Below are 20,652 nucleotides of genomic sequence, written 5' to 3' on the forward strand. Positions count from 1 at the left end.
CCAGCGATCCTCCTTCCACTGATCTACCGTGGCCTTTGCTTAGTCCTGCCCCCACCCACTCAGCGTCCTCTCTCAACCCTCTGCTCAGCCTCCTTCCCCTCCTTCCAGCCTCATCACTCGAGTTGTCCAGAGAACATCCCCACTAAGATCCTGTGACCCCTGACACTTAAATGAGTTCTTTTTTGCCAAATAGCCTGCCTTTCTCAATTATCCCATTCCCATCAATACCCTGCCACAGGGGTCATGTAGTGAGGAAACAGAGCCCAAGGAACCTTCAGTCCTAGAATCTTCTCTTCTAACCAGGAAGAACTACAATGCAGCAATAAAGCATCCTCCAAGCACAGAAATGGCAGGCAGCTCCAATTTCCAAACACAGCTATTGGGAAATGGTTAGGGCTCTAGGTTTACTTCTTAGCTCATCTTGAAAAACTGTAAAGCCAATGCCTTGCTGGGACAAGGCCCCAGTACAAAGAGTTCCACCATTGCTTTTCAGAATAAGATAGGCTCAAATAAATTAACATTCCCTTCTCAGCTGACTCATTACCTGGAACGCGAAGTTTGCATGCCTATTTGAATAGAGACAGGAGAGAGGACAAAGGAAAGAGTATATACAACTTATCAAAATGAGTGTACCAGCACGTCTCTTAAAAAACAAAAACAAGGGACTTCCCTGGTGGTCCAGTGGTTAAGACTTGTGCTCCCACTGCAGGTTTGATCCCTGGTTGGGGAACTAAGATTCTGCATGCCGTGCAGGCGAAAAAAAAAAAAACAGCAAAAAGAACATTGTAGAAGATTAATGTTCCACTTTTACAGACCAAGCGTCTGTCTGTTCTGCAGGCTATGTTGTATTAAACCAAATTAATTGTCACATGTCTCCTGATATTTCATCACTTTAGCTCAAAAGATGCTTTTCTTAATTGAAGTGTAGTAGATTTACAATATTGTATTTGTTTAAGGTACACAGTAAAGTGATTCAGTTATACATACATACATATATTTTTTTCAGATTCTTTTCCATTATAGGTTATTATAAGATATTGAATATAGTTCCCTGTGCTATACAGTACATCCTTGTTGTTTATTATATATAGTGTGTATCTGTTAATCCCAAACTCCTAATTTATCCCTCTTCCCCCTTCCCCTTTGTTAACCACAAGGTTGTTTTCTATGCCTGTGAGTCTGTTTCTGTTTTGTAAATAAGTTCATTTGTATCATTTTTTCAATTCTACATATAAGTGATATCACGTGATATTTGTCTTTCTCTGACTTACTTCACTTAGTATGATAATCTTTAGGTCCATTCATGTTTGCTGCAAATGGCATTATTTCATTCTTTTTTTATGGCTAATATTCCATTGTATATATGTACCATATCTTTATCCATTCCTCTGTCGATGGACATTAGGTTGCTTCCATGTCTTGGCTACTGTAAGTAGTGTTGCTATGAACATTGGGGTGCATGCATCTTTTTGAATTAGAGTTTTCTTCTTTTCTGAATATATGCCCTGGAGTGGGATTGCTGGATCATATGGTAGCTCTACTTTTAGTTTTTTAAGGAACCTCCTTAAAGAGGTTTTCCACAGTGGCTGTTTCCACAGTGGCTGCAACAGTGTAAGAGGGTTGCCTTTTCTCCACACCCTCCCCAGCATTTAGTATTTGTACACATTTATTATTTGTACATTATTATTATTTGTAGACCATTCTAACCAGCATGAGGTGATACCTCATTGTAGTTTTGATTTGCATTTCTCTAATAATTAGTGATGTTGAACAAAAAGTTGCTTTTTAAAGTATAAGGATCTTACAGTGGAAGTTGCAGCACTTTTCCAGAGACACGTTGGTAGTTAACGGCTACTTGGGGGGGTCAGGGGGTAACTAGTTTCCTTCCACTCAGTTCCTCATTATAACTGTCCTTTTGCAATTTTCTCAATTATATTTTAAACAGTTCTGAAGATGCATTGATGTATCTAGTTCTTTTTACATTAAAATTTGTCTTTGTAGAACAAAGTCACAGCTGGGGCTTGTGGAGAGATGATATGCCCGTGGAAGGATAATGTGCTGAAGCCTTTCCTTTGCAGTGTTTTAGCTCTCAAGTGTGAAATAATTACAACAAACCTCATCTGAGGCAAAAGAAAGTGATGAAAGCAGATATTATCATTCAAATATGTGGCATTTCCTTCCATGGGAGTCTTTAAGAGCATACACATCTACAGCAGATGGCTTAGGGAACAAGTTCTGCCTGCTACAGGCATGAGGATGGTGTGGGCTTCTTAAAGCCCCTTTGTAACCCGTAATCCATGAAACAAAGGATGTTATGACCTTCATCCTATCCAACCCCTTGTTAAAAAGCTGATAATGAATAGAAAAAGTGAAAATCACAAACTGCTTCACTTCCGACACAATGTCTCAAATCATCACTGAATATGATTTCAGGAGAAATAATCTAAGCAATCCTTTGGATCTCTAAGTTAAGTGTACACTTGGGTGATACACGTAATTTAAACTTTCAGAACGGAGCCAACGGGCAGGAGCCGGAAAGCTTGAGTTTAAATAATACAACACCGCCACCTAGAGGTCAAGCACTAAGGAAACGGACACTGCAGCCAGACCGGGTAAAAGGCTAGACAAGCTACTGCCCACACCAGAAAAGCATCACTGCCTTCACATGAAAGCTGCAATGAGGGACATTTAAATGAGCATGGGTTTTCTTCAACATACGGGATATTGGAGAAATGCTACAGATTAGAAAATATGCTTTCCCCATCACTACCTATAAGGATAGGTGATAAGCAAGTCACCAAGAAAGGGAGCAGAGAACAGACCCACCCATGTCAAGGTGCAGGGGAGGGGGAGTGGTTAGAGGGCTTTTGTAGAAGATATGGCATTTAAGCTGACCTTGGTAGGATGAACAGAATCAGCCAAGGGAAGCAGATTCCAGGCTGAAGGAACAGCATGAGCTACTCATCTCAATTGTGAAAATGCACAAGATTTCCTCTTATTTTACCACCAGTCCACTAATGGTTGTATTAAGACACTTGGGAAATGGAATAAAAATCCTATTTCCAATCCCACTGAAAATATTCCAGTAAAGTGTCCTTCGGTATATTTATTATATGCTGCTTGAATAGGCATTTCTTAAAACAGTCAAACTTAGGAACGTGGGATATAAACCAAGGTAAACAGATTTCTCTATCGCAGGTCTTTTCAGAGAATTTAATATCTGACTGTACATAGTAAATCTCCAAGAAGAGACTACAGAATGCTGTTTCCAAAATTTAACTATAGAATTCATTTTCTGCAAAACACCCCATGAGTAAACCCTCCCTCCCTACTAGGGAAGCAAGGTCAAGTGGTGATTTAAGGATGCAGGTTCTAGAATCAAACTGCATGGATTCCAATTCTAGCTCCACCACTCACTATTAGGCCTCGCCAGGCCTGTTTCCCCATCTGCAAATAGAACAGAGGACCTACCTCACCAGGTACTGTGAAGATTACGTGAGGTAATACACATAGAAACCACCTGAAATAATCTGTAGTAGTTGCTGTCCCTTCACGTCCCTCCTGCGTGCTCTTTACACGTCCAGACTCCCAACTCTGTAGGAGCAGTTCAAGGAAGATGCTATTAACAGAAATATGATCCAGCTATGCCCAGCTGCCACCTATAGTCCCTTGGAAGACTGTGTTCCTTCAGGGTCTCTGGGGGAAAGAAGGGGAGTGTTTAAAGTTACTTTGCTAGCTTAGGTGAAAAACAATAATGATATCCACTAATGAACCTCTTCTGGATATAACTGGAAGAGCTGTCAGCATTTGCAAAACAAAACAGGACAGATAGAGAATCTTAACAAAGCCCACGAATCACACACATTAAGCTTGTGACAATCGTAATTTTATCTTTAAAATCACTTGTTTCTCTGTGTACACAAAGAATGCTAAACGTAGGAGGTAAATTAATACAATTCCAAATAACTTGAGCATTCTGTATTGGGACATCATTACATACGTGTCTGTGTGTGTACACACGTGCATGTGTGAATGTGCGTATGTGTGTGTGTGAACAGGAGAGGTAGTGGCATGTAAAACAGCTCAAACACCCTGCTGCAAAAGATTTAAAAGGTTTTATTTCACCATCTCTCCCAGCTCTCTGAGGTAGCCAGGTGCAGATAAACACCCATCGAGATGCAAAACATTTCAGGCAAACCCTCCTTGATAGTTTTCTGATTTTTCCATTTCCTTTTCCTGAGTTGTCCCCTTTCTTCATTCACTTTATTTCTATTCCACCAGTTTTCACCTGTTCTCCTTAATCACTCCCTGAATTTATAATTTTCCATAGTAGTAGGAAAAAATATTTCTTGGGCACCTATGTGCCACGGTACACTCATCTTGAGGCATCATCTCCATTGAGCCAATGGGAGCCTGAGGCTGGAGATGAGGCAGGCAGCACTGGGCTGCCAGGTCTGCAGCACAGGCCCCCACTTCACCACTAACTACATCTATGACTGGGTTGCCCCCTGGTTTACCCAGAACAGCGTAGTTTACACCCTTTGCTCTGGCATAATTATTAATGGCATCCCTTCCGCTCTCAACAGTACCCTGATTTGGAGTTTAAGTTAACATGTTCATCCCATCTATTACCCTAGACAATGTTCTTTACTCCTCTGGACTTCAGTTCCCATAATTTGAAAAAGGATACAGGATTAGATAGTATTTTAAGCTTTTTTTCAAATCTATTTTTGTGATTTCCAATTGTTTTAAAATTAACTAAAGTAACCCAATCATGAAATTAAAGATCTTTCAACCTCCACCTCCCTCCTTTCTATAAACTGATGTATACTTTACTCCAACCAGTTGAGACCCAACCTAACTGTGTAAGCAGAACTTACACTGAAGGGTCAATAATGAGTATCTCAGAAACTGGAAGAAATGAAAAATGAGCTGGAATCGGTACAAATTTTGTATACTGTATTCTACTCATCTCATCCCCTGAACCGCTTCCTGGTTTGGATATCATACATCAATTATGCCAGGCCCTGGATACTCCCCACCATGAGTGAGATCTGTTGGTATGAAACACCATTTTTACCTAGACCTCCTACCCTAAACAGAAATGGGCCAGGAGATGATATCTGGACACAAGGCATGAAAATTCCTGCAACAGGACAGAACTTGGAAGTCCTGAAACATAAGGCATTTTAACCATATGAGGCAGCAAAAGAAGAAGAAATGGATAATGACAGAGCAGGACAAGCCAATGTTCCATCACCCCAACCTTCTATTACCTTAGGCAAATAAAAAACTTATTCTGGAGTAAATACATTTATTGATACCCATTTTATGTAGTTCAATGAAATAATCTATAAATATAAAAGCATTTTTTTTTTTTGGATATCACCATGGTCCATGTAAATACTCAACAGTCAGAATCGTCTGCAGGAAGCACTCCAAGTCACACGGTTAGGTTTACAGACCTGAATATACATATTTCATTAAACAGTGGCACTTATGTACTCAAGTGGTCCAGTGGCTTTGGAATATATGACTACTGGGCATGTGGAGTAAAAATAACGTGTAAGTTTAAGTCAATGGAAAAGGGTATCAACCTTCAACAAAAAGAAACAATTATGAATTAATATCCTAGGTGAAGAAAGTACCACAGTTGACACTTGGCATCGGAATACTGAAGACGAAGTATGTTTAACGACACGCCGTGGTGCCATGTGCTCTCTTCAAGTCCCAGTGGGCAGTCCACCAGCGCCTTAGGGTCATTCAGGATCAACAAAACAGCAATTCTTAAAGGATCTCGATAGCTCAGAATAAAAGGAATGTGGGGGCTGGTATCAAGTTTAAAGAAAAGTGAGCTACATAATTCAGTGACATAATGAGTTTCCCTCCTAAGAGGAGGAGATTGCGGGGAAAACAAATTTTTTTTTAATTCCCTTTGTTACAGTGATCAGAATCATTTATCTAACGTGGGAGCAAGAACCCAGATATCTGGTACCCAAAACACAGGTGCAAAAATTTTCTTCTGTTTTAAAGTTCGTTCTTCAACACTTCCGAGGGAACTAATGCAGCGGCCACTGTTGAGCCTTGCTCTCGACTTGATGCAGCATACAATTTTCTCATTTCTTCAGAAACAAATACAGGAATGTCCTTTGCTGCAGTCAGACCATGTGTCTTCTGAGTTAGCAAGCAAATGCATTTAGAAGGTCTGAGGTGTGCAAGGTCCAAAATTGAAATCTGAGAGGCAGTGTTAGAACTTAAGCAAGGCAGGATTTTCAGAGACTACTCAAATGAAAATCTAAGCGAAGCATATAAAAACTCAGTTCTTTCTATTATTTTCAACTGGTAATTGACAGCAACATTCTCTGGTAAGGATGGGTAAGTGGTGTTATCTCCAGGTCCAAAATATCCCAACTACTTAAAGTAGGACCCCCAAGAGGAGAAAGACACTTGAGGTCTGTGGTCTATAGAATTTTTTGCCATTTTTTTAAAAAAAAGAAATAGTAGCTTCAGTTGCACACCACTGGTTGAAGGGGTTTTCATCCAAATGAGAAACTCTACCCCTTGTCTCTAGTGCAACAGGCACCAGATTCCCACAAGCGGCAACTTCCATGTCCTGTAGCACGTGGCATCTGACCCTGGAGTGAAGAATAAGCTGGCACAGACCCCGACCACCGGCATTCAGGCTAGATGGCATTTCGTGGCGTGCCGTTGTGTGTCAACGCTTTCAGGCTGGGGGCACTGGTCTGGTGACCACAGCTCCTGTGAGAAGTCACACCCACCTCAAAAACCTCATGAATAGCTTTTCGGAAACAATGGAAGTTGTAGTCTATTAAACCTGCAGGAGAGAAAAAGGAGATCAGGCCTCCTGAATGTCAACTGTGAGACTATCTACTAGGAAACATTTGGTGACGGAAAAAAAATAATTGATATGTATTTAAAAACATATATCCAATTGAGGAATTCTTCACACCGGAAACATGATGAAGCGTATGCCCAAGTGTTAACACTGGTTACCTCTGGGGCCTGGAAGTGAACACGGTAAATAAAAAAGCAATCAGGGGCTTCCCTGGTGGCGCAGTGGCTGAGAATCTGCCTGCCAACGCAGGGGACACGGGTTCGAGCCCTGGTCTGGGAAGATCCCACATGCCGCGGAGCAACTGGGCCCGTGAGCCACAATTACTGAGCCTGTGCGTCTGGAGCCTGTGCTCTGCAACAAGAGAGGCCGCGATAGTGAGAGGCCTGCGCACCGTGATGAAGAGTGGCCCCCACTTGCCGCAACTAGAGAAAGCCCTCGCACAAGAAACGAAGACCCAACAGAGCCATAAATAAATAAACTAAAATTTTAAAAAAATAAAAAAAATTAAAAAATAAAAAAGCAATCAGGAAGACAAATTTGCTAAGAAAATTTACAATGAAATCTAAAGTGAAAGTAAAATACTTTTTGATTTATCAAGCTTTTCCTTTTACAAGTCTCTGAGGCAGCCAAAGAAAAGCTGAAGGAAACAGTTGGAACAACAGTTTTGCAAACTGCTCAGTAGAGCCATGGGGTTGGGAGGTGTCAGAGAGGCCCATCAGGCAGAGCCTCAGGAAGCCTGCTTCCCCTATAGGGGAGGTAAGGCAGCTCTGTCCTCATCTGCTTTATGAACTGGCTTCCAAATAAGATTTCGGTCAAACAAAGGGCTCCCTACAGGTACATATGGACACATGACCAATTCTGGCCACTGAGATAAATTCAAGTGTGTGAGACTTCTGTGAAGTCTCCTTTTAAGGAAGACTTCCCTATTCCTCCCCATTCCTCCTTAATGTCCAGAATATGGATAAGATTGCTGGAGCTCCAGGAGCCATTCCAGATCACGAGGAGAACTTGAGAATAGAAGCCAGTGCTGAGAAGGGCAGAGCAGAAAGAGAGGACTTACGTCCTCGAGGATACTGGGATGTAAAGACAGCACACAAGAAAGAAATCACAACAATCTGATGTTAAAATGACTACTGTGAAAGAAGTCCAAAGGTGGGAGAGCCAAGTGCAGGGCAAGAGCAGCAATGAAAGCTTCAGGTGTGAGGCAGAGCTCTGAGGATACAGGCAGGATTTAATCAGGCAGGAAAGAAGAGCAGAATCTCAAGACAACAGCAGGGAGCTGGCAATGAGGAAACACAGCACACAGGTGGAAAACAGGAAAGACACTGGTCTGGCTGGAGATAGGGGCAGAGAATTTTGGGGAGAAGTACTGGGAATGGAGTCTGAATAAGCAGGTTAGAGTCAAATTACGGAGGTCCTTCAGATTCAGGAAAAAATAAAAGTTTTAATAAGTACAACTACATTAAAATTGACTTCTATGCAAATGGTAAAATTAAACTGACAATCAAGGAAATGTGAACACTGGCTGGATATTTGATGATATTATGAAATCACTGTTAATTTTTTTTTTAAACACATCTACTGATGGTAATACTGCTATGCTTTAAAAAGTGCCCTACCTCTTACAGACGCCTCCTGAAATCTGTATAGACAAAATGATTTGATGTTAGAGATCTGCTTCAAAATAACCCAGTAGGGAAAAAGGTATAGCAAGCAAATAAGAATGGCTATGATTTTGATAACTGTTGAATCTGGGTGATAGATAAAAAGGGGTTCCTCACATTATTTTCTCTACTTTTTTATGTTTGACAGTTTCCACAACAAAAGAGCAAAAGATAATAATTTAGTTGTGAGGAGGATATACAGCAAATAAGATTGACCATGTCTTGATGACTGTGAAAGCAGGGAGATGGGTACATGGAATTGCTGTGCTAGTCTACGTTTGTGTATATTTGAAAATTTCCATAACCAAAAGTTTTTAAAATTTTTAAAGATTAGAATGGAGAAAAATAAAGAACTCCTAAGAAGTACAAAAAACACACAGTACAAAAAAGATAAAAGTATATGAACAGATAAATTACCAGAGAAGACACCCGAACAGACATAAAAGGGTACCTGCAGTGAAAAAGATGCTTGCTCTAACCCGTAATTAAAGAAATAAAAACCGGAGCCAAATGAGATACCATTTCACACCTACCAGACTGACAATAACTAAACAGTCTAACAATATCAAATATTATCAAGGACCTGAAGTGACAAGAATTCCCACAAAGCACTGTCTGGGGTGAAAATAAAGCCACTTTGGAGAGCAATTCAATAATGCCTAATAAAGCTGAAGACATATGTCCTCTATAAATTCCACTCCTAAATACTTATTACTCTTGAGAAATTCTCCGTATGTGCAAAGGCAAACTTGTTCATGAGCATTTCTTGCAAAACTATTTGTAATCTTAAAAATCATCTACATGTCCAGCAAGAAGAATATAAATTGTGGTACATGCAATCCATAGACTACTGTGTGGCAGTGACAACTGAATGAACGAACTGGAGCTACATCTATCGATATGGATGAATCTCAAAAACAATCTTGAATGAAGAGAAACAAGCAAGTTGCAGAAGACAACTTACATTTGGACATTATTTACACAAAGATACATAATACCCTATATTGTTTAAGGATAGATATGAAGTGAAAGACTAAATCATGCACAGGAAAAAGAAAACACTACAACAGAGCGCAAGAGAGGGTTTCAACTGAGAAACACACAGAAGACAAATATGTATTTGTCATGTTTCAGTTCTTAAGCTCAAAGGTGAATACTCACATTTTTCTTGTACCCAAAACACTTTGTATATCTAAAATATTTCATTAATATCAACATCAATGAAATCATATTAATTCATTCAATATTAATTAATATCACAAAAACCCAGGCAGAAGAGCAGGGACTCGTTGCAGTGAATAACAGAGAGTTACTATAGATCCTTGAGTAGTTAAATAACATGATAAAAGGAATTTTCTGAAAACTAGTCTGCCTTTAGAATAAAAGAGGACACATGCTGAGCCCTTAATATATATGTTGAATGCAGCACCACAGGCTGGAGGAATGAGGACCCGGATTGGAGTCACCAACAGTGGAAATGGAAAGGACACCCGAGAAACAGTTCCAAGAAACAAATGGTAAGATTTGGTGAAAACTGAATGTAACACAGGAAAAGAATGGAAAAAGGAAAACACAGAATGCCCTCTGTGAGATGATCTGCAAGAGCCTCATGGGCAATTACACCATACGACTACCTGACTGCACATAGCTAAGCTTGGACACCAGAAAAATGGCATAACGAGTAACAGAAGTAGAGTAGCCGGAGGGTCATGAAACAAAGGGGAAAATATTCATCAGTTTTTGACACCATGGACAAGATAAAATATTTAAGTGAAGATGTCTTACTAACAGCTCCAAACACAGGATGGAAACACAGGCCCAAGCCAGGGTTGGAGAGGTGAATTTTCCAATCAACTACACAGAGAAGATTAACTGAAGGCACGGATGAGATGCGCTGACCAGGAGAATTAAGTGAAGAAGTGAGCAGGAGACCTGGCTCTGAAGAACACTCAGAAAAAGAAAAACAGAAGAAACAGGACAGGTGGTCAGAGAAACAAACACAGAGAAGAACCCGGCAAGTTCTGCTTTAGGGAAGCAGGGAGAAGAAAGCTTGAGGGAAGAGGGACTGACAGGGTCACATGCTTCAGAAGCCTGAAGAGGCCACAGAATGAGAAAAGGCCACTGAATGCAACAAGAAGGAGACCAGGTAACCTCTCAAACAGCCTCAGCAGACTGGTTCAGGTGGAAGCCAAACCGTAGGCAGTTAGACAGGTAATGGAAGGATGTAAAATCAGAGAGGCTGGAATAAAAAACTTGATTTAAAATAAAAGACCAAAAAAAGGCAGGAGAAAGTCTGCACTGTACGTGGACGGGAAGGTACAAAAGTAGTCTGAGCTGGTAAATTCTCTAACACTGCAATATTGTTTTTTCTTGCTTTCAAGAACCTAAGAAATTATGACAAAGAACTTAAAGAAAGCTTTTTAAAATGCATTACCTTTTCGTTCAAAACTTTCTTCCCTAAGGATGCAGACCAGTGCCAAAAATTTAGTCACCTCCTTTAAATACAAGACCGTTGTGTTATTCAGCTTGATGATGGCCATAGATTCTTTGTCATAAGCACTTCCACTTCCATCTTCCTTTAACCTGTTTTAAAACAAAGTATCATTCATTAGAGGTTTCCCAACTCAGCATTTTGTCACATTTGCACAATAAGGCTTTCCACCCAGCTTCCTGAACATCTTTTTTTTTTTTTTTTAACATCTTTATTGGAGTAGAATTGCTTTACAATGGTGTGTTAGTTTCTGCTTTATAACAAACTGAATCAATTATACATATGTTCCCATATCTCTTCCCTCTTGCATCTCCCTCCCTCCCACCCTCCCTATCCCACCCCTCTAGGTGGTCACAAAGCACCGAGCTGATCTCCCTGTGCTATTCGGCTGCTTCCCACTAGCTATCTATTTTACGTTTGGTAGTGTATATATGTCTTTTGAGAAAGGAGAATGCCGGCTCGCCCTTATTGGAACAGAAGCTGTGTTTAGCTATGGGTGCCCAGCCCATGCTGCAGTATTCATTCCATGCGCTCACATCACCTTGTTCACCTAGGATGCATGGAACACAGCAGGTTTCCAATCTTCCCTCACACTAATTGGTGCTGACACCCTCTACAAATAAAGAAGGACCTGAAATATGAAAACTGCCATCAGTGAAAAAGGAGTAAATACAAAAACTAAAATAAATAAATACGGTCCCGTTCAAAAAACGTAAATCAAGAGTCAGTAAGCAGGACTTCCTGGTGGCACAGTGGTTAAGAATCTGCCTGCCAATGCAGGGGACACAGGTTCGATTCCTGGTCCAGAAAGATCCCACATGCCACAGAGCAACTAAGCCTGTGCACCACAACTACTGAGCCTGTGCTCTAAACCCCGCAAGCCACAACTACTGAGCCCGCGTGCCACAACTACTGAAGCCCGTGTACCTAGAGCCCGTGCTCCGCAACAAGAGAAGCCACCGCAATGAGAAGCCCGCACACTGCAACAAAGAGTAGCCCTGCTCGCCGCAACTAGAGAAAGCCCACGCACAGCAATGAAGACCCAATGCAGGCAAAAAAAAAAAAAAAATCAAATAAGCAGCAAACTGAACTTCAATAAAGCATACTGAATTGCACACATATATTGTGTTAAGAATAACGAAGTAGTAGCTATTTCTCTTCCTTTTTATAATGTACTTTATCATATATAATGTAGTTTACAGTGTACCTTATACTGAAAATAAACTTTATAACTAAATTTGATTTTTTTAGTTATAAAAATTGGCTTATGAAAATTTGATTTGTTTTAAAGAAAAGGCGAATGTTCTATTCATCCATTTTTAAAATTAGGAATAGGAACATGAAACTTTTCTGCATAACCTACGGACAAAATCTCATTTTCACTGTGGAAAGAATAAAAACAAAGGAGAGCATATAATCACAAAACTGAAAGGGAGACAGGAATGCAAGACAAGAATAGACAGGTAAAGAAGAGGTAACACAAATGCATTCTCCTACCCAGAGGCAGCTGGACAAAGACACTGACAAGTCAGGCGGAGAGAGCAAGGTAAAGGGTAGGGACAGAGAGATGAAAGAGGAATTTAGACTAGGTGGAGCAGAGAGGAACAACAGATAAAGGACACAGGTATCAGAAAGCAAAGGTAATGTCAGAGCATCAAGAAAGTGCATTGTGAGGACTGACATTAATACATGAGATGAATCAGGGCTATTAGAGGCTGCAGAGGTTACTGGCTTTTGAAACACCAGTAAGTTCACCAAAGTTTTCACTTGTCCTCTGGGCTATTCTACAAAATCCCTTCTTTGCCAGCTTTTACAAATTTCTGTATAGAGTGTGGTAAATTTGCATAAAACAAGAGTTTATATTTTAGAGACTTATTTTGGAAACTGAGATGTACAGGTCAAATGTTTATAAGTTCTTCTGACATCCAGAATTCTGATTTCCTTGTTTCTGAGCTTTCTGAAAGATTAAGGATCCCTCAGTTCCACAAAACCTGAGATTAAATTAGGAACCAGTACATACTTTGTTATTCAGAGTGTTTTAAATAATTAATCTTATTTATTGATCTAGCTAAGTCGCAGTAGCGAGAAGACACAGTACAAACCCCCCAAATAATAGCAGGTGAAACTTTCAGTGATAGTAAGTCTGGCACTAGTCACACCGCTCTCATCCACCTATTTCGAAGGAGTAAGACCCAGCAGCCCACCCACACAGAAATCATGCTCCAAGTTGAAGCACTACGGTCAGAACAATTCTACTTCATACAGTACTTGCTAGACGCCTCAGAAATTAATCCCCCTGACAAATCAAGCTGGTAGTCTTCCCCATATCTGAGATCTTGCAGAAATATATATGTACAACTTACCCATATATACAAGACACATCAATTACAACATCAATCATGTCACAGCAAAGTTCATACGACTGCATATCCACAGGAGAACTGTCCGTTGCAATGTAGATTTTGCTGACAACATCGAAGAGAAAAGCTTTTTCAATACCTGAATTCTTGAAAAAACAAAATTGAGTGTTCATTTTTTTTTTAAGAATCACAATTTGTAAACTTATCAAAGATCTTGAATCACTGATTAACATCTAAGAGCATTTTTAATTATACAACCTAAAACCAAAAGAGCAAATAGTACTTGCTTAGGAGACACTTCTCTTATCCAAAGAATAAAAGTGGAATTATTTCTCTGCTCTGATTTACTGACATAATCGCACCACTCAAATTTGTTTTTTCTTCATCCTCTTTACTTAAATGAATTATTTCCTAAGACGCCGCACACACACCCAAAAAATTCTCCAAAAATCAAGCCATGCTACATTTTCAATAATCCTTTTTGTGGCAATAATCAATCTCTGATTCAAATGACCTTGCTACCAGAAAGGCGTGATGTGGCAATTAGCAAACCATTAAAGAATGTTTCACGTTAACATCTAGCATAACCCAAAAAGCCCAAAGAATTGGGGATCACTACACATTGAGTCCTTCAAAGAAATGTTTGGGAAATATAGTGGCTGAATGCTAAATTTATTGGAAGAATATCCTTTTTTATTAAGCTGAATCCTCAAAATAAGAAATGTGAAATATGACACAGATTATAGTTAGCAAGGAAAGGATCAATTTTTCAATGTGACCTCCAGTAAGGCAGAGATTAAGTCCAATTCCCAAAACCCAGTCTACCCTACTTTCTACTCTTCCTTCAGGAAACAGATACCATGAAGATATTAATTCAGAAAGCATGAGAAAATTTTTCATCAGGGCATTTTAAAACAAAAAAAGTGAGTATTAAGGAAAAAATTTAGAAAATAAGCCATTTTTTAAACGTTTTTATTACTTACTTTACATTTAATTGTATCATTAGTCCTTAAGCTTGATTCAGACTAATTCCAGCCATTTTTTGGAGAACTTGATAACACAAATATATTCAACAAAAACGGAACCAGAAACTACAGTGAATTAAATAGCTCACTTACTGATATAAAGATATTTAATAGATTTTCCAAGGTCGGTAGTTGTGGGATAAGTTTCTGCACCACCTTACTAAAGGCTTCAAATATTGAATGGTCATAGATACTAGTCAAATAAAAGCTGAAAAACACAACATAGTTTGATTAATTTGAAAAATCTTAAGTCCAGTGACAATTATCATGATACATAAAATTTTAAGTTTCTTAACATTTGATTTCCATAAGTTCAAATAAAGCCTCTTTATCTTGTGTACCATCCCCATCATGCAAGATGACAAATGCAGTTTCCCCACCTGGCTTGTAGCTCTCCATCCCTTTATCACATTTACACAGAGGGCAATTGAGGCAGTACTCAGGAAAGCATTTTCAGATGCAGAAACCTGAATATTCACCTAAGTCTTTGCAATCTGATCCAAAAACCTTGGTTTCTTAAGCCCATAACTGACAAAAACCATGAGAAAAACCAAGAGAAAGCTCATAGGAGATAGGTGACATTTATTAAATAAGAATACAATACAGGTCTCTACTAAAATGTTACCGCTTCAGGAAGTTCCTTCCTGACCCCCCTACCTAAAATAGTACCCCTGTACCCATTACTCTCAACCCCTTTCCCCTAATTTGTTTTTCTTCACAGCACTGGTAAGTACTTAAAATTATACTATACATTTATTTATAAGTGCTTCTGAGCTGTCTCATTCATCAGAATATAAGCTCCATGAGGACAGAGACTCTGTCAGCCTTGCTCACAGCTGCAGGCCCACTACCCTGAAGAGTGCTCATAAACATCTGGTGAATAAATGAATGAATAAAACTGGAGCTTAGAATTTATGTAAATAACATATTAAGGAGGATGAGAGCGGGGGCTCTAGAGAGAATGGAACAGCTATCTGGAGGCCTAAGAGGATAGACAGTGAAGTAAATTTTGTAGATTTAACAAAACACGTATTTGAGAGAGAGACCTTTAACAATAACAGTGTGGTCTACTTTTACCTACTGTACCTACTTTTTCACTCAGGAAATACCTACTTTTTCACTCAGGAAATACCTACTTTTTCACTCAGGAAACATACTCTTCGTTATAAAGTTGTATCCATTATATAATTATAAACACAAATTACAAAGTCAGAGACACATAACTGTTTATATCACACTTTGTACCTAATTTAAAGATACTTTCAAAGAGCTCACCTAAGAAGCTAACCTAGATGCGGCTCTAATCTAGATGTTAGAACAACGGCACAGGTGAGACCAAGATGATCCCCCCACAGGCACTAGGGTCAAAGGAATATTTTAGCAGTGTGAGAAGGTCCTGCAGGAACTATGAGGCTTGGAGGTGGATGGGGACAGGGAAGAACCTCCAAGCCACAGGGCATTTTATAGTAAGCTAAGTTTCTGGAAATTGGAAATCAAATACAGCCTCATCCATAGGCCTGCTAGTTACTAATAAAGCTTAATGCTGTTAACAAGGCCTAGCGCCCCACAGAGAACTGGAAAAAGGGATGGTGCGTACCAGTGAGGTGGGATGCCCTGGAAAGGGACACAGACATGGTGTTAAGAGGATGAGAAGGGTTCCCATGGGCACTGGAGAACACAGGATAATCATGGCTTAAAATCCATCATTCATGGTGGAAGAATAAGATTGAGGAATTTTATGGGACGATACTTTCACTTTCTCCTACAAATAATGCTGAATTTTTTTAAAGCCTGAATTACTTGCACATATTTTAATCCAGGCTAGAGGTCAATGAGACTTTTCTATGTGGTTTCCTAGGAGAATAACAGAAAGATCTTGGAGCCAGAGGCACTAGAGAATATTAGGGGTTGAAAAATGGGGGTTGGCTTGAGCCTATAGAAAAGTCATTATAACAGACCAGGGATAAGGAAATAGCTATGGTTTGTCTCTCGCCTGCTTCCCCTTTAAGCTGTTTATATCATCAAAAGAACATTTTCTTGGGTACATTTTATTAGTCATTTCTACCTAAACCATAAAAAAATAAATAAATAAGATGTAGGAAGTATTTCTTATACACTTTCAGAACACAAGTACACAAATCATCAATCCTATCTAGTAGGTGTTCTTTAATAATTTCTTAATATTTACTTATGAATCGGCAGTTCTTTAAACTTGAGAGTTCTTTAAACTTGATAAGATACACTCACTTAACCCAATTTTTAGAGATTCATAAAAGCATAAAGTGTTTTAAAAAACATAAACAAGATACATTAGAGTCCAGACTTTAAAGTGTACCCTCTTTAAAAGGCTCCTCCTACTGAAAGAGATACTGTGGAAGCTCAAGCTACAGACTTTTACAACAAATGCGACAGAGATTCCTTGAACTGAGGCAAGAAGGAAAATAATAATAATAATAATAATGAAACCAAGAGAGGGGAGCCCCAAAGCAGATTTATGCCATGAGGAAACAGCCTGACTCCAGTCTCCTGAGATGAATTTGTAAACACACCTACAGAAACACACTTCACGTGACTTCCACCTCTGGGAAAATGCAAAAAAGGGGGAAAGTAACTTCTCAATAACATCAGGCTCCCAAACCTGCTTGAATTCAACAACAAAGAGATCAAAAACATTACAGATTTGGGAAGGGTATACCGGTAACAGAGAGCTACGTGTTTGTAATGACAGAGATGGGAATACATTTACACACTTTTCAGGGCTCTCATATCAAACACACAGGTTGTTACCTAAGGTGGAGTTTTTCTAGCCCAGCATCTGCAAGGTCATCATTGGCCCTTTGATGAATGTCCCTCTGTGTTTCTATTTTGTGATCATCAGACAGACCATCAACTTTGTGAATAAAAACCTCAAAATTCATGTCTGGGTTAACTTTGTAGGCTTTAGAAACAGTAATGTGAAGTCTTGTTAAAGCCTCCATGTAGTCATCCTGTAAGTCAGAACAAAATATTTTTTAAAAAGAAATCTTACGTTAAGAAAGCCTCAAACTACCTCTTTCCCCAACCACAGAAAATATATTATCCTAATTATTCATAAATATTCAAACATCCAAATATATTAACTTATACCACTAAACAGATTTTCAATCGCTCAAGATAAAGAATTCAACTACCAAGTTAATGCTTGTAATTTTTAATACTGATAATATAAGGAAAGGAAATGGGAAATGGACACTTCTTCCCAAAAGAATTTTTAAAGTAATCCCAGCTCTGCCATTCATTAGATGTGTGACTTTAAGCAGGTTGCTTAAACTCTGTGATCTCAGTTTACTCATCCATAAAATCGGAATTACAGTACCTACCTCCCAGTTTTGTGAAGAAATTAATTAGGTCATGTATACGAAAGCATCCATTACAGAGCCTGTCACTCAGAAAGCATTCCTAACTAATGCTTAAGCTTAGAAAAAGTAAGATTCTTAAGGATGGAGACACGTCCCATCAGTCTGAGTGCCCGCCACATGCTAGGCCCTCAATAAGTGCTAGTTGGGCTAAACCCTACTTGGTCAACTAAAGAAACTATTCACTTTAATATTTACTGACTCAGTTCTCACATTCCTCCTTATATTATGGGCACTGATGAGACCTTTTCAGTGAGTGACATCACTACTGTAATAGTTAATAGAGTACAGCAATATCTACTATTAACAAAAACGGAACGCTGCTCACTAACTAGAACTCAGGGATATAAACCATATCTCCTAGTCATCTGATATTCTGTACTTGTACAATGGCATGCCTGTTCCCAAAGCACCTCTGCAGGTACATCTCTTGCACTGTTAGGGAATCTACTGGCCAAGAAATAAGCTGCAAGAAGCACATGACAAATAAACAACTTTCCTTTGTTCCTACATCTTCCGTCACCAGAGAAGAAAAGTAAACAGTATCATTTCTAACTACCTGTGCATCAATGACATATATCAAAGCTCCTGTTCCCCTGAAGATCATCTCGTAGTCAAAAGTAGGGTCGAAAAAGTCCATTTGCCCAGGAAAATCCCATATTTGGAAATTCACAAAGGAGCTATTTGAAATGTCATCTTTGTAAATCTTGTTGGTACTTTCCAAAAAGAGGGTCTCGTTGGGTGACATTTTATGAAACACCACCTGTCAAAAGAAAGAAAACAATTTAATGACTACTCCACTTTTTATTTACAATACAGAACTCCACCCTGAATTAACATAATTTAAAGAACTTGATCCTACAGCAAAAATTTTAAAAGAGGTAAAAAGTGAATGGTGTATCCACTGGAACCCACTATCCTTTAACTTCTAACAGAAGACACCAAATTATTGAAACCAAATCACCAGAAAAGCTGAAACGTTTCTGCTATTTTCTGTCTGTATTCAATACTAGCAGTAGCAATGTCTCTCATTTCAGTTTGATTTTTTTTTCTGTAAAACTATCAATTCTGCCAAAATCTGCTTTAAGATTATGAAAACTTAGAGCTAAAGTTTAGGCAGTTTTGTTCACTGAAAACTTATCGGAATGCCCACATCAGGCTCTGAGAAATAATCAGAAATGAAACTGACTGGACCCTGCCCTCAATGGGTTTGCAGTCTTGTGGAAAAAATGAAACAAAGGCAAATTATACCAAGCAGAAAGTGACATATTGAGGGAGGAGGAATATATGTGGGGAGGGGAAAGAATGGGGGTTGACAGGGAAAAGACAGCTCCCAAAGAAATGGTAAAGGCAATTGTTAAGAATCACAATTATCACAATCTATACAATTCTAACACAAAATTTGCCTGTTACTTTCTAGATGAGGAAAATGGATAGTTACTCCCAAGGCTTAGTGAGTAACAAGTGAAAAGAATTAAAATCAGTTTGCTAAAAACCTACCATAAATGTACTCAGATTTTGCTGTAAAGGTAAAAGTAAGATAAATAAAACACAGTAATCCATTACATGTGGAAGAAGGCTACTTTTTAAAAACATCATGTCTACAGAATATCATGCAGAGATTTATTTTGGAGAGACCTCTGCAACAGAGTGGAAAGGGCAAAAGGCCAGGTATCTAGCATTTTATCGCCAGCTCACTTTGTGTGTAAGAGCGATGGCTGATGAAGGAGGTCAACCCTGCCTCTATTTCCCCCTCATTAAAAAGTGAGGAACCCTCCATCCGTTCCCGACATTCCCCAAGTGAAAGCACATGGACTGACAAAGGTCTGCAAATATTCTCCAGGTCTCAAGATTTTTGTAGCCACACACAAACGGGGGAAAATCACTAGTAATTACACTCACCGGGCCACAAGTACTAAAATAGGTGGAAGAACAGCCCCCAAATCCCACAAATGTCACAGTGAAGTCTCCTTCGTACTAGTAACAAGAGCAGGCACTACAAAGGCCAAAGAGTTAGTCACTACTCTTTCTGAGGCTGCTCCCTGGGGCTCACCTGGGAAGCCCTGAAAACTCAGATCACCTGAAGTGAGAGGAGACACAAACACAACCGGGTCCGGGGAGGGAGTGTGGGAAGTTCTCCAAGTTAGAACCGGGGAGCAAGTCTCAGTTTCGTGAATGGCACAGGGGCTGGGTCCCAGGAGGCGAGGTCCCAGGAGGTGCCACGGGCACCTGCCTCGCTCCGGCCACTCGGGGAGCGCGGGGACCCAGTCGGCCTCGGCTGACCTGGGCGTGGACTCCAAGATCGGGGTCCCGGCGAGGGCCGCGCCCAGGCTCTGCTCCCCGGAGGAGAAGAGAAAGCGCGCTGGGACAGCCCGGCCGCCGCCCTCCTCGGGGCCTCCCCCCCGGCGGCCACCCGCGCCCCCGGGGAGAGGAGGGAGGGGGAGGGGCGGAGGGGCCGGCGAGGCCCCACTCACCTTCTGGATGGAGGACTTGCCGCTGCGCCTGAGCCCCATGAGCAGAATCCTAGGCTTGGAGCTGTCAGCGCCCCCCGGGCCACAGCCTCCGCCGGCCCCCGCCCCAACCCCGCCGCCCGCGGCTGCCGCCTCCTCTTCTTCCTCCTCCACGCCGTAGCCGAAGTCCTTTGGGAACGAGTCCGCCGGGCCGTAACTGCCGGCGAGGGGCGTCTCCTCCGCCCCGTACTGCAGGGACATGGTGCTGGAGCCGCCGCCGCCCGCGCCCTGACAGGCCACGCCAGGCCGAGCCAGGCCGCCGCCTCCCCAGGCCGCCGCCGCCACCGCCCCCGGCAGCCGCCACCGCCATGCGGCCCGCCCCCCGGAGCCCGTCTCTCATAGGCTCGGCGC

At 40.6% G+C, this 20,652-nt stretch overlaps 1 protein-coding gene across 1 annotated transcript; it reads right to left on the reverse strand.

Annotated features, from left to right (window-relative positions):
• Positions 1–3,926: 3,926 nt before the first annotated feature.
• Positions 3,927–20,587, reverse strand: RRAGC (Ras related GTP binding C). Its single transcript, XM_068539562.1, has 7 exons — positions 20,266–20,587; positions 18,351–18,554; positions 17,184–17,383; positions 14,490–14,604; positions 13,375–13,517; positions 10,955–11,103; positions 3,927–6,835 (listed from the first exon to the last, which is right to left on the reverse strand). The coding sequence occupies exons 1-7, from the start codon at positions 20,500–20,502 to the stop codon at positions 6,684–6,686; spliced, it is 1,200 nt and encodes a 399-aa protein (XP_068395663.1). The 5' UTR covers positions 20,503–20,587; the 3' UTR covers positions 3,927–6,683.
• Positions 20,588–20,652: the final 65 nt, after the last annotated feature.

This window comes from Eschrichtius robustus, chromosome 3 (genome assembly GCF_028021215.1).
Source record: "Eschrichtius robustus isolate mEscRob2 chromosome 3, mEscRob2.pri, whole genome shotgun sequence".
NCBI classification, from domain to species: domain Eukaryota; kingdom Metazoa; phylum Chordata; class Mammalia; order Artiodactyla; family Eschrichtiidae; genus Eschrichtius; species Eschrichtius robustus.

Excerpts from the sequence above, each read along its gene's own strand:
- RRAGC (XM_068539562.1), bottom strand. The coding sequence starts at position 20,502 with ATGTCCCTGCAGTACGGGGCGGAGGAGACGCCCCTCGCCGGCAGTTAC. Across the intron at positions 14,605-17,183 it reads CTAGAAAAACTCCACCTTAG|CTTTTATTTGACTAGTATCT; the intron begins GTAACAACCTGT and ends TGTGTTTTTCAG. Across the intron at positions 13,518-14,489 it reads TATTAAATATCTTTATATCA|AATTCAGGTATTGAAAAAGC; the intron begins GTAAGTGAGCTA and ends TGTTTTTTCAAG.